This window comes from Daucus carota, chromosome 2 (genome assembly GCF_001625215.2).
Source record: "Daucus carota subsp. sativus chromosome 2, DH1 v3.0, whole genome shotgun sequence".
NCBI lineage: Eukaryota > Viridiplantae > Streptophyta > Magnoliopsida > Apiales > Apiaceae > Daucus > Daucus carota.
The window spans coordinates 55,770,753-55,788,212 of record NC_030382.2 but is presented as its reverse complement, the minus strand read 5'-3'; the positions used below and the strand labels follow the sequence as shown (position 1 = coordinate 55,788,212).

Sequence of the window (17,460 nt, the reverse complement as noted above, 5' to 3'; positions counted from 1 at the left end):
CGGCATTATTTTGTATGGATGTGCTATTTTCGGATTTATTTTAAAGCAAATCTAGATTATATTACATAATTACATAATATAAGAATTACTCTATTATGTATATACTTATTTATATTTATTTTATATACATCTTAGTTTTATTTCTAAGGTTTTCAATTCCACTATCATAAGCTAAATTTATATCACAATATCCGGTACATCTCGCCCTTGTCTCTAAGGGTCTTTCAATTTATTTAATTTTTTTTTTGAAGTCTTCTGAAAATCTTGAATATTTAATTAATTTTTAAAATTAATCTAACAATATATTAATTATAATATAATCAATTTAAAATTATTTATTTATTAAAAATCTCTCTTTTTCTTTTGAGAAATATTAAAAACCTCTCTTAATTATCAAAACAATTTCATATAAATATAAAATTAATCCCGAGTAAACCAATTAATTATGCTCTCGATTTTGGCATTATAATTAAACTGCTACATAAGATAAAACACAAGTAAAAGTCAGCAAAATAGACATAGGGCTGAGAATCAAGAAAATGGGCAAGTCGTCGGCGACAAGCAAGGATGCACAAGCACTATTCCACTCCCTCCGTTCAGCTTACGCCGCCACTCCCACCAATCTCAAGGTACCTACCCACACACACTATCAACACATCTTTGCCTATAGATCTCGATTTTCTTCGTATCATATCAATTAATTCGTATTTTCTGCAGATCATCGATCTGTACGTGATTTTCGCTGTCGCAACGGCTCTCATCCAGGTGATTTTTCCTCTTATCTTTTTGATTAAAGTATCGATTTTGTAGATCTGGTGCGTGTGATTTCGATTTAGTTTTGTGTGTTTCTGTTTGAAGTTTTAATTTTTCAAAATGCTTCTAAAATGTAGATGGTAGTCAAGCATGAGATGAATCTGAAATTAACCGAGTTGGTTTTTTGAATTCTCGGTGTCTGTACACTCAACTATTGTTTAGTTCTTTTACAAAACCCCTGAATTCTACGGAAACATGCTCCATCAGTTTCGAGAATCGTCTGTGATATAAGAGTTATTTGTTTTGAATAATCTTCTTTATATACTTCATATCTCATTTCCATAAAGTTTCTCTATAATAATAAAAAAATAAAAGAGTCGGGTTTTATATACTCTACTTCATTATCAAAGAGATAGTGTAATATTATATTGGAATCATGATTTTGATAAAAATGTTTACACATCTTATACAAAGTTACATGGTATAGATGGAAACTTTGTAATCACCGGCATCTGAAGCTTAGTCTAACTGACCAACCCGACCTCATCTGTAAGTTTGGCTCACAGATGTTGGCCCTCATGGTTAAATAGATTACGCTATTCAAGCTTTTAAGACACGTGCACTTTCCTTTTTCCAATATGAATGATACTGCATGTTATACCACATAAAGTGTGAATTCCAACATGCTTCTGCAAACGGGTTTCTTTATTCTACCATATGACTCCTACAACTTTCGTGTATAAGTAAAGAGGGACGTGGTTTTTTCGTAAGTTAGCATAGCCAGAATATATTTGGTTCTGTCTCACTGTCTCAGATATGAGCCTATGTTGGGTTGGGCTGAAAGCCACACAGAAATTCTTTTTATCTTTTCTAACATCAATAATAGATTTCTCATATATTGTGCAACTTATTTGGAAAGTATAATCAGTTCAATTGCTCAACCTCTTGTAAATATTCTACTAATCAAGTGTGAAAAGCCAGGAATCCAGGCCACTGGACCACTGTGGAATACAGAATACTACATTTGCAATTATTTGTGAAATTGTGTTCTCATGCGCACTCTTATAATTAGTCTTTTTGTTCAATTCAAACTTACTCTGGCATCATTATATTCAATCCTTTTATGAACAGGTAGTCTATGTGGCTCTCGTAGGGTCATTTCCATTCAACTCTTTCCTATCCGGAGTGCTCTCTTGTGTAGGAACAGCAGTCCTAGCTGGTAATAATACTCTAAACTGGGTTATTTGTTGAGAAACTTACACTTAAACTGTTACTGATTATTTCTTTATATCAGTTTGTCTTCGCATTCAAGTCAACAAAGAGAATAAGGAATTTAAGGTGAGTTGTCTCCTATTTAAATTTCTCTGTGCTAACAAGAAAATTGAAAGCATTTGGCTACTAGTGGAACCACACTTTCCGAAATTCGCTTTTTCTTCCTATTCAAATATCATAGTTTGTTTAGGATATGGTGGGTTTTCATAGTCTGTGATATTTGATATTGCATTATGTGAATCCTAAATACACTATATCCTATATTTCAACATCCATTTCTTAGACATCTATTTAATGAAAATTTGCAGGATTTGCCTCCAGAACGTGCATTTGCAGATTTTGTTCTTTGCAACTTGGTGCTCCATTTAGTAATAATGAACTTCCTCGGTTGATTAGTTGATTGGCGACAACAATATTGAGATAGGAAAAAAGTCTTAGTAGGGTCAAGCCACATCAACCACATTTTATATTAAAGTATTATATTTGTGGATGGTATCTGGGATAGCTCTATATGAGTTTATAGACTTTAATTTAGATTGAATGTTCAAAAAGGATGGATCTGTCTTCAGTTTTTTCAATGAATGTTTTGTGATTTAATAATATGCGCCTGATCAGAAATTCACCTTGCAAATTGTTTTTTGGATCTATGTTGCCCTTGGTTAGAACCCGCAAGGATTCTAAATGGGTTGGACATGTTTAAGCTTAATAGACATGCAACGTCTGCAGTTTTGTTATTAGGAAGAGTGATGTATGACTGGCCTATCGTGTAAAGGCCTATTGGAATTAGTTTGTTGACCGATGAAGGGTAGGAAGAAGAGTAATTGGCATCCATATGGTTTGGCTTTTATAACAGTAAATAATTCAAGTTTATATATATTTGTTTATTCTCTCTAAAGGTGGCAAATACCTAGTGAAGAAATTCATCCAACCCTTGTCTGCTTATTATAATTATCTTTATATTCTCCTTTTAGAGGGATATACTTATATGCAGGATTTTTTATATACTTATAGAGGGATATTGCTATGGTGCACATGGCATGTATCTAGCGGTCCGGGGAGACGGAGAAACCGGCTCCTAACCCACCACATTGCTTGTCATTTGAGCTCGTGGAAAACACCTGCCTATTGCAGTTCAATCTTTCCCTGAACACCTTCCTTATGTGAACAAACTCTTTTCTGATGAAATATTTGAGGCCATGTAGTTATGCTAACAAACACATAGAATACATCAACCTTGATAAGACTGTTTTAGGCTTTTATCTAGGACAACTACTGTAGTTCCTTCCGTCTATGGTCTTCAATAGTTCCATTTATATTTTTGGTTTAGTGAGCGTGACAATCTTTACTAAATGCAGCTGAAAGAAACATTTGTACAACACAAACATCTTGGTTGATATCTTCACAATATTTCCTTCCCGTTTTGGAATTGATTTATTTTGCTAGAAAAGTAAACAGGCCTTTCGTTTTAAACAAGTCAGACCATCACATGAAAATGGACTTTTCTTTTTGACAGTCATTGAACAAACTGTAATTTTAACTATAAGCTTAGTTAAGAATTAGTATATTCAAAACATGTTATTTTAATCAAATTTAAATATTATGTTTGTTTCTCATTCATAATTCGGTGCTCAGAGAAAAGGCCTGAGGAAAGATACAAAAGCAAGGGATAAGAAAGGAGATAAGGATTGTATCATTTCAACTCCCAAGGATACAGACGCAGAAGAAAGGAGAATGGCGCAGAACTGGTGAACCACGTCCATTCTTCCTTTTTCTAAACTACTTTTATTACGGTCAATGAACTCTCACTCGCTGGATACAGTGTCCCCTATCAATACAAAAAATCACTGAACAAAGTTTTGCTTTTCAGTAAAAAAGAATTACCAGAAAAAGATTTTCTCTGAACAATTTATTTTTTTTCAATCCGACATAACCTTTTAACTAAATTTAACATGTAAAGATATACATGTCTTCAACATAATAAATACCCCAAGTGACATAGTTTTTAAATAATTTATAAGACTCAAAAACATACATAGACTATGAAATTGATTAATATTTTTTAACGCAAATAAGAATAATATAGATTACCGTTTATGTAACAAATAAATGAGAACACGTCCTCCCATGTATAAAGTGTTAAAAAAATATACTCCCTCCGTCCCATTTTAACTGCTTTTGACTTTTTTACATGTATTTTAAGATGTTAAAAAAATTACATCTAAACATGATTATTTTTTATAAAATTTATATCAAATAAAAGTTTAGAGTCTAAACTTTTATTTGATATAAGAATTGAAATTTTTTATTGAGTGTAGATATTGTTTTTTTACACCTCAATATACGTGTTAAAAAGTCAAACATCAGTTAAAATGGGACAGAGGGGAGTAATATAATATAAAAGTCCTAAGAAAAAGTGTTATGCGATTAGCTAATATAGTGATTAATCATATATTATGTGATTTATCATTTTTAAAAATAATTTAAGGTATAGATAACTCAAATATTCAACAACAGAAAGTATAAAAAGGGGTTGGGACGCCAGGTTTAAATAACAAATTTAATGGCTTTTGTTTATTAGAAAAACTAGAGCGCTGACCTTGATAGTGTATAATTCATAGTTTCATATTTCATACCAGAAGTGGCGGAAACGAAAGTAAACTTGTATGCCATAACAAATTTTCTCTCTATCTTAATCCGCTGGATTTAATTGATTAATAAATCAAACCAAACAAGCGTTGATTTTACGATTCCTGGAAGACATCTTCAATGAAGACTTGATTTAAATCTATTGAAATGTCAATTTGAAGAATTTAATGAGACCACTTCAACCCTTCACTAATTTAAATATTTACACTAATTTAAATATTTAATTACTACTTATACATGTTTTAAAATAATAATTAAATATTTTAAGAAAATTCAGAATATCTATGAAATTTCAATCATCAAAATTTTAGAAAATGCAACGAGGTTATTATATTAATTCAGAATTATTCATCCAGAATCAAATTGTGTAAATAGAAAATAGATTGACCAGTGACATGTAAGCCAACTCAACTGGATAATATTATTTACTCAAGTATTTATAGTTCCCCATATTTTTACCTCATGTTCTCCGACAGAACAAAGTTACCACTCAAAATTTACCGTGACTCCCCATCTGCGCTCATTCACGTACGTATATCAGTATATGATATACACATACGAACACAAACTCATAGATAAGAAACAACTAGCAGCAAGCAGCTCTCTCTCCCTCTCTCTCTCTCAATGGCGATTCTCTCTACCTCAACACTACTCTCGCCTAAATTAAGTACCTTATCCTATCTTCCGCCTCCGGCGACTTGCTTCTACTCTCTCCGATCTGCTCTCCGTCGTCCACCGCCGTCGTTCGCGGTGGTGCTGTGCGCTTCTAATGCCACGAGAGGCGTCGCCGAATTAGTCGCGGATAAACAGTCCTCTCTCTCCTCGCATCCTCGCACATTTCTTGATGCGCGCTCCGGTGAAGGTACTCTCCTAGCATTTGTCGGCGCATATATACACGTGTTTGTGTTAATTTATTCTCATTATATGTCAATTTGATTTAATTAGTTTGAAGTTTGTAATTATTGCATTGTGTTGACGACTGTTGTTAGTATTTAGCTTGAATGACTCGAATGAGACATGTAATTTTAATTTCTGCGATGTTGTGTGCAATATGTATGTATAGTTATAGAGATACATGATGACTGGAAGAGTTTATAGGAAGACTAGAAAATAAGTTCAGCTGTGGTTGTTTTAAGTAGTATTTGAAGTTATCGATATGTTTGATATTTATTTTATGGATGTGAATTCTGTTATTCATGTTTTTATAGTTTCTTGTTTTTTCCGAATACCTACTGCTTTTGTTATACAGTCTGAATTCTAAATTTGTTTCATGTTTCTGTTTGTGTTCTTGTAATTATCTATTTTTGTATTATTGGTATCTCAGTTTGATACTGGTATTTACCTGTCTATACTGTTAGATTGGGAATATTGATGCATAGTGGTATGGAGAGGGGTTACAATGAATTTTGAATTTAATAGATATAAGATTGTATATGTATTTGTTGTTTTGTGTGTGCCATTGGCCAGAGCAGTATCTATCTTGATTACCAGTTGTTTGGTGACTCGTGGCAATCGGATTAAAGTTTGAGGATGTTATATGATTATTGACGTGACAATTGGCACTGTATTTTTGTCGCCACTTTTGTCATGTCGGGGTGTTTGTACTATGTTATTTGTAATTTTTTGGACATGAAATCATCCGAAAACCGTGGAACAACATGAGCTAATAGCAGATTGGCGTCTATATCGATTGTCATCTTTGGTGCCTCGTGGAATTTTAATTATGATTGAGGGAATACTGTATATGTGGCGGCATGTATTTTGTCGTCACTTACATTGGAATGTTGTATTATACTATATATACTCCTATATGTTTAGAGGGTTTTATATAAAGTGCCCACCGTTCTCGCCAAAAACTATCAAGTGACTACTTGATCTCCCAGGACACATTTTAGCCACTAGAATCACTCAATATATCACTATGTTAAATCTTGAAAAATAATTAGCAGAAAACTTGATGAAATCTTAATCAACAAGTGATGTGTGAGCCATATAAATTACAAAAAAGAACTAGAACTGAAGATTACAAAAAAAAATATAAAAAAATATTGTAGCAAACACATCATCTGTTTGATAACTTTTTCATTAATATTTTTTTCAAGATTTGACGGAGTGATATATATAGTATTATAATGTGGCTTAAATAAATCCATGTAGAGATCGGTTAGTCACTTGATAATTTTTGATGAGAATGGTGGACACTTTGATATAATACCCTATGTTTAGACATGAGATCAACTAGAAAACTGTGACACAGTACCCTGCTTTCTCCTGAAATTTAAATGCACACTAGTTACGGCGGATGGCTTGTTACCACTTATTAAGTTATAAGATATATAGAAAAAATATATGACAGAGAAGCATGACACTAAGTGATAAACTGATGACGTACCTACAAAAATTGCGCGCACTCTCAAGGAGAATACAAAAGAATAGAATTCCAACAAGTATAGGTCAGAAAGACCTGGTCATGTCTATGGTGGAAGTGGTGGCTAGTATGTTTATCAAACAAAGTGTTCTCAGTGGAATTTTAGCATGTTCCAGTGACATAAGATTTAAATTTATTTCTTTATATACCTGATTGAGTGTTGTTTCTTTGCCTTGTGAGTTCTCTTTCCACAGAACTAATTTCTGGAATTCAAAGAGAGAAGGAAGCTGGAATGCTGCCTTCACATGTTGCTCATGGAATGGAGGAGTTATACCACAATTATAAAGACGCGGTACTCTTTTTCCCCCTCAGCCATTATTACTATTCTTTTTATTTAGACAGCAAAGTATTAGTCAGTTCTATATACCTTGTGATGTCTGAGCCTAGATGAGGAAGCATTAAGTAGCCAGCTCTACATCCTATTATTATTTTCAAGAATCTATACTTGTTTACTAAAAGAAACAAAATATATGAGCATCTATATATTTCAATTCTTTCTTTCTTGGCAGAGCCTTATATGTCAACAAATCAGTTTTTAATCTCATTTAATTGATATGTTCGTGATTTTGGATGACAGTGCTGATGCAGTCCTAACTTCTTTAGAAAGAAATAGAAGGTTCTTATTGTTTTGCAGATTAAGAAAATATTAAACTATATATTAATGATGACCAGTGTTACAAGTAATAGTTGAAGTGGATGGAGATGATTTGTGCTTTATAAACTCTTCGATTTTGAAAATTTATCCAATATTATTTACAGCATCAGGACAATATGACCTTTCAGGTTTTTCAAAGTGGAGTTCCAAATGCTGAAGATATTGTTTTGTCTAACATGGCTGTTGCATTGGATCGTATCTCCAATGTTGTGAAGGTATTACACAATAGGCCAGTCAAGTTGTCGTCATGGTATTACACAATATACATACATCAGTGCATTGGGTTTTTTGTAATACATAAATCTAAGTTTACAGGACCCATTTCTCTTCTCACCTTATCATGAAGCCATTCGAGAACCGTTTGACTACTACACGTTTGCTCAAGATTATATCCGTCCGCTGATCAATTTTGGGTAAGTAGCAATATATACATTTTGAGGCTTTTTGTGTATTATTGGATCTCTAATCGTTTTTAGTGAATGTTTGAAGCCTTAGGCTGGTCAAGTGGTCCCCTTCACAGCATACCCAACAGTTTTGCTTGTCCTTTTGAGGGCTAAAGGGTCCTCATCACTCAAATAATATATAAATCAGTTTCATATTATTATTCTGAATTCTTAACTTTACTATATATGGCTCTTAATTTGATGATAATTATTCAACTATGACGACTAATGTCCGCAGACACAAATGAAGTATGTAGGTATGACTAACTTTAGTTACCTGAACTTTTTTCGGTGGATGAATATATTTACACCAGATTTTTTTACTGCACCTCTTCACCGGAATGCAAAATAGGAAGTAGCAGAAGTATATATTTCATAGAGTGATAGTTCCTAAAAACTAATGATGGATGCTTGGTTGTGCAAAAAAAAAAAAAAAAATCTTTGGTCACACATAGAGGGAGTTGACTTGATGTTGAAAGTTCCCAATTGCGAGTTTCTTAAAGCACCAACTTAGGTGGCTACCTATGGACGGCTGTAATCTTCATATACTTGCAGCCTGCAAGATGCCTGCTGTCTAAAAGAGATATGCATCTTAAGTGGGATTATAGAGCTAATGATTAACTATTACATCTGTCTTCTAGTCTTCTAGTTATGATCCTCCATAAGATATTTTCTGAGAATTGTGAATACATATATAATCAAGTTCATTTTGATTCTTTCTTCATATATTAGAGGCTAATGCTAAAACTGCCAATGTTGCTTGTATATTTTGGCACCTAATACTGCTTCTTGGGGCTAACATGGAATTTCTACTTCATTGTTAACGCCAAATGGCTATATTTTCCATTCTCTTTTTTTCTTCTAATATAAAATGATGTTGCAAGGATGGATATAGTGATCTTTGGTTCTATATTTAAATATCAATTATTTATGTATGCATTTTCATTCAATTTTAGCTATGTGTTGTAGTTTTGTAGAATTGTAGTAATCATTTCGTATGTGTAGTTCTATATTTTAGCTATGCATTGGACTTGCCTTTATTAAGTTGTCTGCGTATCACATTACCAGTTTGTACCTTTTGTTTGGTGTACTTGAGTACTTAGCCGTGTGCACATTTTTCCATTTAGGCATTCGTATGTGGGAAATATCTCTCTTTTCAGTGAAATGGAAGAAAAACTTCGGCAGGTACATAAAATTGTTTGCAGTGTGTGTTTTTCATCATTTCTCATGTTTCCCCAGTCAATACTCCTTGTGGTCTTCTCGTTTATTGTGCCTATTACTAAATTATGGTACCATGCTGATACTGATTTTTATGTCTTTTTCAATCATATATAGATAGTGTGTGTTTCTTTTAGTGACTACAAAAACAAGGAAAAATAGTTATGCAGAGAGTTTGTTTACCTTAATGTCCTTCATTACTCACCTATATATTTTCTCAGATATACTTGTTGGTTTTCTTCAATAGTTTACAGTCATGATATTCAAAGATGTGTGCTCACTGCTCATTAAGACTAATATGCTTCAGATCACCATTCAACAAATTTCTCCTTGTTTTTGATTTCTCTACTTTTCTGCCTTTTCTATGATATAATCAGTACTTATATACCATAAAATTTAGGGTGACAATGTAATCTTGATTTCCAACCATCAAACGGAAGCAGATCCGGCTGTAATCGCGTTGCTTCTTGAATCCACACATCCTTATATTGGGGAGGGCGTGGTAATAATTTTACTGTTTTCTTAAGTTACTATACAATAATTTGAAGTGCGATGAAATGCTTTTATGGTACCAATGTCTAGAAACTGTGATGCAGACTTATATAGCAGGAGACAGAGTAGTAACAGATCCGCTTTGCAAGCCCTTCAGTATGGGCAGGTGCTTATCACAGTTTTTGATTTATAGCAAAAAGTGACCATATATTCTTGTGCTCTCTTTTTTCATACTAATTAGAATATATGCCTGTTCTACATAATATTTTGTAGAAATCTCTTGTGCGTGTATTCAAAGAAGCACATGAATGATGATCTTGAGCTTGTAGACATGAAAAAGAGAGCAAACACAAGGAGTCTAAAGGAGATGGCTTTGTTACTAAGGTAAGCCTACAAATCCTATTGATGCTTTGTTAGATGGCTCAATGCTAGCTTTTTGTTCTATCCATGTTTTTCAACTATTCTAATTTGTATTGCAGGAGTGGCTCAAAAATAATATGGATTGCGCCAAGTGGTGGACGTGATCGTCCTGATCCTGTTACAAAAGAATGGTTTCCGGTAAACTGTCTCTTTCAAATATAACTAATTGCATAAATTTGTCTGTTGTGGCAGTTGCTCATTTGAATTTTCACAGTGACATATCTTCTCTTCTCACATGCCTACAAGTAAGGTTATTACTTATTACGTGCTTCTTGTGGCCAAATATACAAAGCCTTTCAACTTTTGCATAGTATATTATTGCCTCTGGAGTGGTATTTGCTCCTAAATAGCAACATCATCATTTCCAGTGATATATTTTTATACCAAATATTTTGCCAATTGTCATGCATTTTCAGTGCTCACTTCTAAATAGCCATTTTTACCTGTCTACTTTGGTATACGGAGCTAAGAAACTTTAAGTTGCTTTTCTAATTTAAATATCGGAGAATTAAGGATAAATATGGAATGCTTATATACAATATACTTGTATTGCCCAGTAGCATGTGATGCTTAAGTTGCAACCTACAAGCTGGGACAACCTTATAAGCAGTTCATGGTTTGGTATAAATGTCCTTGGGGATTTTTTATTTAGGGACAGCAATTCAAGTTAGTTTGTCATTCTTGTAAAGCAATCTTGTTCTATATACTAATACAAGAGGTTCAGGCAACCTTTGATGCTTCTTCAGTAGACAACATGAGAAGGCTAATGTTACATGCTGGTCGTCCCGGTCATATATATCCAGTAGCTCTACTTTGCCATGATATCATGCCTCCTCCGGCGCAGGTATTGTTGCCCTTGCTAGTTTGTCTTTGCTTATTCATCATGACTTTAATCAGCTGTCTTAAGGAACATTAATTTTACAGGTTGAGAAAGAAATTGGAGAAAGACGAGTTATTGCTTTTCATGGGACTGGATTATCAATTGCACCCCCTATTGATTTTAATAAAATCAGTGATGGGTGTGAGAATCCCGAAGAGGTTGGTTGAATCTACTTTACCAGTCTAAATTTTCATTAAAATGCTTATCATTGAACAATGGGAAGGCTTGTGTCCATACACATTCATCCTGGACCAAAGAGATTAGACCACAACAGGTACACACACAACTTTGTAGAATTAATGTTAGCTCAACTTAAATGTAGAAATGCACACATAGAAGGGAGAGGTAATAGGTGTTAGGTCCAAAATTTACTCAGACTGCTCAGTGTTCACTTAGATTTCCTTGTAAAATATTTTGCTGGTGACTTTGCCTACCTCTGACTGGAATTCAGAATTACACTGTATTTGTGCTGAAGTTTCTCAATGGTCTTTTCTTTTAATAACATTGATGCGGCATAGCTACCAATCTGGCTCTCGAAGGCAATTTTTTGCAGTCCCATCAGACAATGTTTACATAGTGAAGAGCCAATAAGATATTACATCATTTAGGCTTTGAGCCATGTTAATTATGTCTAGATCCAATATTTTTGTTGTAATGTCTACTGAAAAGGAAACAGCTTCTGAACTTTCTTGAGTAGCAATGTATATCGATTTGTTAGACTGGGCATCCTTCTGAGTTCTGAATATGAAATTGTAAACCTGGCCTTACAAATGACTTTTCACATTTTGTGATATTCCACAGGCTAAAGTGGCATATTCACAGGCACTCTATGACTCTGTTAATCAACAATACAATGTGCTAAGATCTGCTATACATGGCAAACAAGGTCTAGCTGCATCAATTCCTACCGTTTCGTTGTCACAACCATGGCAATAGTCCATACTGCGAGAACCTCTTATGTACTCCTTCATAACCAGGTCTACTCTTATACTCCTAGCTTAGTACCATTGCTTATCGTCTACTTGTAAATGCATTGATATTTAGTTTGTGTATGTATAAAGTGTTTTATACTCAAAAGAAAGTTTACCAAGCAAACTTTGAAAAAAGGGTCTGCACTCTTGTTAAATAATTATTTTTTTTCACTAAATTCTCTGGTCAATAAATATTGAATTGGTATCTAATTGCTTTATAAAATATAATCACTTGCCCTGTTTAATATATTGTGTACTAAGAGCATCTCCAAGGGCTAAAATCATCCGCATGTCCACATATAGGGGTTAGAGCCCTAAAATTGCATTCTTCAACCATGCTCCGCTTCCCTAAAATTATTAGGGGAAAAGTACTGATAAAATAATATTTTTCAAATATAAGGGATGATTATAGGGAATATTAGTAGAGTAAAACAACATTTTGGTTACCTGTATTTTAGGTAAATATTACTTTACTATAGAATCAAAGTACAGTTTGCCATTGGAGACGCTCTAAGGAGTGTTATGCTTCTTCATCCTATTTTTGTGAACATTTCTGAGGATGGTCTCTGTTTTGAATTTCTTTAAAACTCATCCTTCAGTGTTGTACACATGGGAGATGTAATCGAAAATTTAATCAACAGTTTTATGAACCATACATGCCTTGGGAGTCGAGGTGAACATCATCTTGACTCTGATTGGAGTTATTTGTTCCCAAAAGCAGACTGCAGCATAACACATACTAAAATGGGAGCATCCTGATTGAAAGTTATTGCATGCAACATCTGGTTACCAATCAAAAATACTCAGTCTTTGAAATGGTTTACTTGCAGGCTTGATGATCTTGACATTGTATAGCTCTTGGACACAAACCTGATCAAGGTTCAACCCAAAGGTGCTACGGCTTTTATTGCACAGTGGCGGTTAGAACCTTCAGTCAAGCTTCTTAAAGACTCTCCTTACAAACCAGTTTTACTTGAATAGGTATAATACTAGTCGCTTAGTGTACAGATTTGTCTTACTTCTTGTAGTTTATTGTGAAGATGTATAAAATTAAAAACCTGGGTATAAGTGTAATAGAATATGTTTAAAAAAGAAGAAAAACAGGTTTAAGAAAAGAAAAAAATCACCTCAGTTGAAGAAAACATATGCAACCAATCGTTTTTATGTGAAACTACCATCATCCTTCTTCCAGAAAAAAAAACTACTCCCTCCGTCCCATTTCATTTGTCATATTTCTATTTTTGTTGGTCGAATTGACTAAATTTTGACCAAAGATTATAAATCACTCACTCATTATTTTAGAAAACTGAATATTACATCTTAAAGTAGATTAAAAGTTATTTCCGCTGACATATTTTTTTTATTTCGTCAATTGACATAATATTAATAAATTTCAGTCAAACTTTAGTCAATTTGACCGGCACAAAACCAAATGTGACGATTAAAATGTGACGGATAGAGTTTTATGCAAAAATGTGATGATATAAGTGCTTTTTAGCAATAATTATTACAGTATCAAGTTCATAAAGAATTGGAACTTGAAAGTTGGCACCTCGGTTCGTTCACGTGCCTAGTGGAAATACACCATTAACAACTATTGACAGTACAACCAGAGTATAATAAGCTTGTTACTACAATATTGCTCTTGTCCCTTCTCTTTGATGTTTGTTTCTTGTGCGGTTAGAAGATATTTCAATGTATGTGAATCGATCATGAAAGTCTATTCATGTATATATTGTGTGTTTGTATTAATCCAGTGCATAATTTATCAAAAAGGGTGTCAAGTTATATGTCGTGGTGCTGTTGCATCAATATATCTGGCATTCACGAGGGTTAAAGAATCATTTCACATTGTAATTAAATAAAAATAAAAAGGTCAGTGTTAAATTAAATGTATGTAAATCGAGTATAAAAATGCAAACTTGTGTGAAGAATTAACGGATATATGGTAACAGAAACCCATCAAATCTTGATGCGAGGCTTTTTCCTGTGTAAATGTAACAAAAACCTGGGCCTTTTTCTTTTAAAATTGTTTGGACCGTGGTATCACATTATTTTAACAAAACTACACCTACTTTGTTTTCCCCCGAACTGGACGCTCAGGAATATTTATTTATTTTGTTGCTAAATGAGAACAATGCAATTTGTAAATGTTAATCGGAAAAAAAAAAAAAAAAGATAATATGACTACGACTACCACGGTCCACGAACATGGAAAAAAAAAATCAGAAAGAAAAGCACGGAAGGAGTTTACGTCTAAATACAATCCTTTTAATAGCATCTCCAGCGGAGTCCAAATTAGGAACTCTAAATATATAATAAATAATTAAAATTTTAAAAAATAGTGATTCTATATTGATTGAAAATTCCAACAATGATCCCTATTTGTGTTCCCTATTATTATAGTATTAAATTCAAATTTTTTTAACAAAAAAATTAATAAGAAAAATATGGGAAAGAGTGTCCAAAAGGTGAGAATTGAATATTTAATCATTAAAAAACAAATAAGGAATGGGTTAGAGCATCTCCAGCAGATTAGCTATACCATGTCTTAAGCTAAAAATTTGAGGAATATGAACAAAAATTCACTTTAACAGAATCCCTATTCATTCCCTAAATTTTAGGATCCACTTTTCATTCCTCATAAATAAGTAATCCCTAACTCATTCCTCATTTGTTTATTAATTAATGATTAAATATTCAACTTTCACTTTTTGGACACTCTTTCCCATATTTTTCTTACTATCTTTTTGTTAAAAGAATTTGAATTTAATACTTTAATAACAATAGAGAACACAAATAGAGATTATTGTTGGAGTTGTCCATCAATATAGGATCCCTATTTTTTAGAATTTGAATTGTTTATTATATATTTAAGGAACCTAGTTAGGACACTACTGGAGATGCTCTTAGGGATTGTCTATTTATGAGGAATGAAAAGTAGATCCTAAAATTTGAGAAATGAGTAAGGATTCTGTTGGAGTGAATTTTTGTCCATATTTTTTAAATTTTTAGCTTAAGACATGATACTGGTAATCGGCTGGAGATGCTCTCATGCTTAAAATTGAATATACACCCGTTTTCAATATTTAAAAATATTGTTAAGAAAAAAAGTGGTACATACGATATGATCTTTATTTATCATTATTACGAGGAGTGATTACCCGGTCAGACGTTTGACCAGCCAGCAATGCATCGTCAACAAAATTGAAACAGATGAATAACGCCAAAACATACACAGTGGCCAGCTTAGCTTGAGCTGTATATAGCTCTACGTCGTTTCTTCTTTACACGTGCCACTAGCCCTTCTCCTACACGTCATAGTCTTACAGCCAGTTTTTCCTTTCATCATCAAATAGGCCCCACTGTCACTTAGATTCTCCATACAAAATTAAATTTTATACTCATATTAAGAAAAAAAAGAACATATCCCCTTATTCGTTCGAATTTCGATTTCATAATATTGACTGTATATGATTGTCTTTCTTATTTGTGTTTCACAACGTTGGGATTCGAAAACATTTTTCCCATTGCAATGAAATAATAAATTAACGGTTTGGTTAGTGTGTCCATGGGCACATGTTAAGCGCGGAATTTTTTGTATTTGAAAGATTTTGATTGGTGTGGTTGGTGTATTTGCAGGGGTCCACCATTATCATGAGATAGGAACCAATCAAAATGATCCAAGCACAAAATTTTCCGCGCTTAGCATGTGCTCATAGACACACCATAGAATAACCGATAAATTAAACGACTTTCATTTACAGGTTATGAAATAATTTAAATTATTTTTATATACTTGATTATTTATATATGTATGTACTTTTGCCGAGGAACCGGAAAAGGTTGTTGTATTTATTAGGGGACCCGTTGCCCCTCACGTGATAGTGGTGTATGAAGTGGTAGGGACATTGGTTGTCCAGAAGCGAGCAAAGCTGCGGATATATTCGACATTGTGCACTTGGATGCTCTGGGACCAAATTGTTTGCTCATCAAATATATCGCTCTCAAAAAAAAAAATTATACAATCGGATTTATTTATGAAATATTAAGTCTAAATAATTTTGATACTTTATATTAGTTATATTATTTTAACATGCTTTCTAAGTATCGGTTAGTTTAGAGGGGCATTGTCCAGGGGCAAAACTCTTTTTGTTTTTTCCTTCTATTTATTACACTTTCTTTTCTGAAAAAAAGGTGATATGATAAGAACACGCATCGTGTGGCAAGGGTTTGGGCGACATAATAAAGCACCAACATTATGATTGAAAGAAACACATTATTTTCGGACTATCACCATCACTAAAATAAATTTCGAATAACATAACCCTACCCATGAGCAAATTCTTCATCCACGATCTTTTGAAAATATATCGCTGAAACAAATTTAGCTTATATTTTACAATTGGTAAAATGGCTGACATACATAAAACAGTAGATGCACAATTACTCCGTCTCTCCCTCAATTTCTTTATAGTTTTTTCACACTATTCAACACACATTTTAAGATGCATATAAAACATAGTCTTATAATTTATTTTTAAAATTTTTTAATAAAAAATTAAATATCAAATTTTATTTAGAAAAAAAAATTTTAAAATATTTTATCAAACTACGTATTTTAGACATTAGGAGACTGGAGTAGTATGATTTATGAGCGACTATATTCATACCAGGGCGTACACTGTCATAGATGTCAATATGTCATGCAGTTCAGAGTGGAATAAATTTCTGTGTCTAATAATTGTTTTATTATAAAGCATTTTTTCACAGTAATTTACTCTCTTCGTCCTTTTTTAATTACTCTCTTCGTCCTTTTTTAATTGTAATATTTATATTTTTGTTGGTCAAATTGATTAATTTTTGACGAAAGATTATAAATCACTCTTTCATTATTTTAATAAACTGAAAATTACATCTTAAAATAGATTAAAGTTATTTCCGGTGACATATTTTAATTATTTTTCACTTGATTAAATATTAATAAATTTCAATCAAATTTTGATCAATTTGACCGGTATCAACCAAAAAAAACAACTAAAAAAAGTAGGAGGGATTAATTCATTATTCTGGCTGTACCTTTTCTTAATTTATTAACATACAGCCGACTGCCAAACTTGAATAATTGAATTCCTGTCCTCCTCAGTCCACACTCCTTTATTTCGTTTATCTTTGGAATTAATTCATACAAAACACGCAAAATGTGTATTATTGTTTAAATGTGTCGACAAATGTTAAACATAATATTAAGTTGAGTAGTGTGCGTGAAAAAACAAATACGA

The 17,460-nt window shown here is 32.9% G+C and overlaps 2 protein-coding genes across 2 annotated transcripts; both read left to right on the top strand.

Moving 5' to 3' along the window:
* The first annotated feature begins 482 nt into the window (after nt 1-482).
* LOC108206652 (dolichyl-diphosphooligosaccharide--protein glycosyltransferase subunit DAD1) lies at nt 483-2,643 on the top strand. Its single transcript, XM_017377024.2, has 5 exons — nt 483-629; nt 718-765; nt 1,885-1,972; nt 2,048-2,091; nt 2,334-2,643. The coding sequence occupies exons 1-5, from the start codon at nt 540-542 to the stop codon at nt 2,415-2,417; spliced, it is 354 nt and encodes a 117-aa protein (XP_017232513.1). The 5' UTR covers nt 483-539; the 3' UTR covers nt 2,418-2,643.
* A 2,582-nt stretch (nt 2,644-5,225) lies between these two features.
* On the top strand, nt 5,226-13,345 carry LOC108209779 (glycerol-3-phosphate acyltransferase, chloroplastic). The gene is made up of 13 exons (XM_017380877.2): nt 5,226-5,533; nt 7,294-7,391; nt 7,883-7,969; nt 8,070-8,167; nt 9,325-9,382; nt 9,816-9,917; nt 10,012-10,073; nt 10,181-10,291; nt 10,387-10,465; nt 11,052-11,171; nt 11,252-11,365; nt 12,009-12,184; nt 13,009-13,345. Exons 1-12 carry the CDS (start codon nt 5,296-5,298, stop codon nt 12,141-12,143), a joined length of 1,302 nt encoding a protein of 433 aa, XP_017236366.1. The 5' UTR covers nt 5,226-5,295; the 3' UTR covers nt 12,144-12,184; nt 13,009-13,345.
* The last annotated feature ends 4,115 nt before the right edge of the window (nt 13,346-17,460 follow it).

Bases quoted from the DNA above. Each gene is read 5' to 3' on its own strand.
- LOC108209779 (XM_017380877.2), top strand. From the start codon at position 5,296: ATGGCGATTCTCTCTACCTCAACACTACTCTCGCCTAAATTAAGTACC. The intron at 8,168-9,324 runs GTAAGTAGCAAT...TTTTCCATTTAG, and splicing joins CGTCCGCTGATCAATTTTGG to GCATTCGTATGTGGGAAATA. The intron at 11,366-12,008 runs GTTGGTTGAATC...GATATTCCACAG, and splicing joins GGTGTGAGAATCCCGAAGAG to GCTAAAGTGGCATATTCACA.
- LOC108206652 (XM_017377024.2), top strand. From the start codon at position 540: ATGGGCAAGTCGTCGGCGACAAGCAAGGATGCACAAGCACTATTCCAC. The intron at 630-717 runs GTACCTACCCAC...TATTTTCTGCAG, and splicing joins CCACTCCCACCAATCTCAAG to ATCATCGATCTGTACGTGAT. The intron at 2,092-2,333 runs GTGAGTTGTCTC...GAAAATTTGCAG, and splicing joins AAGAGAATAAGGAATTTAAG to GATTTGCCTCCAGAACGTGC.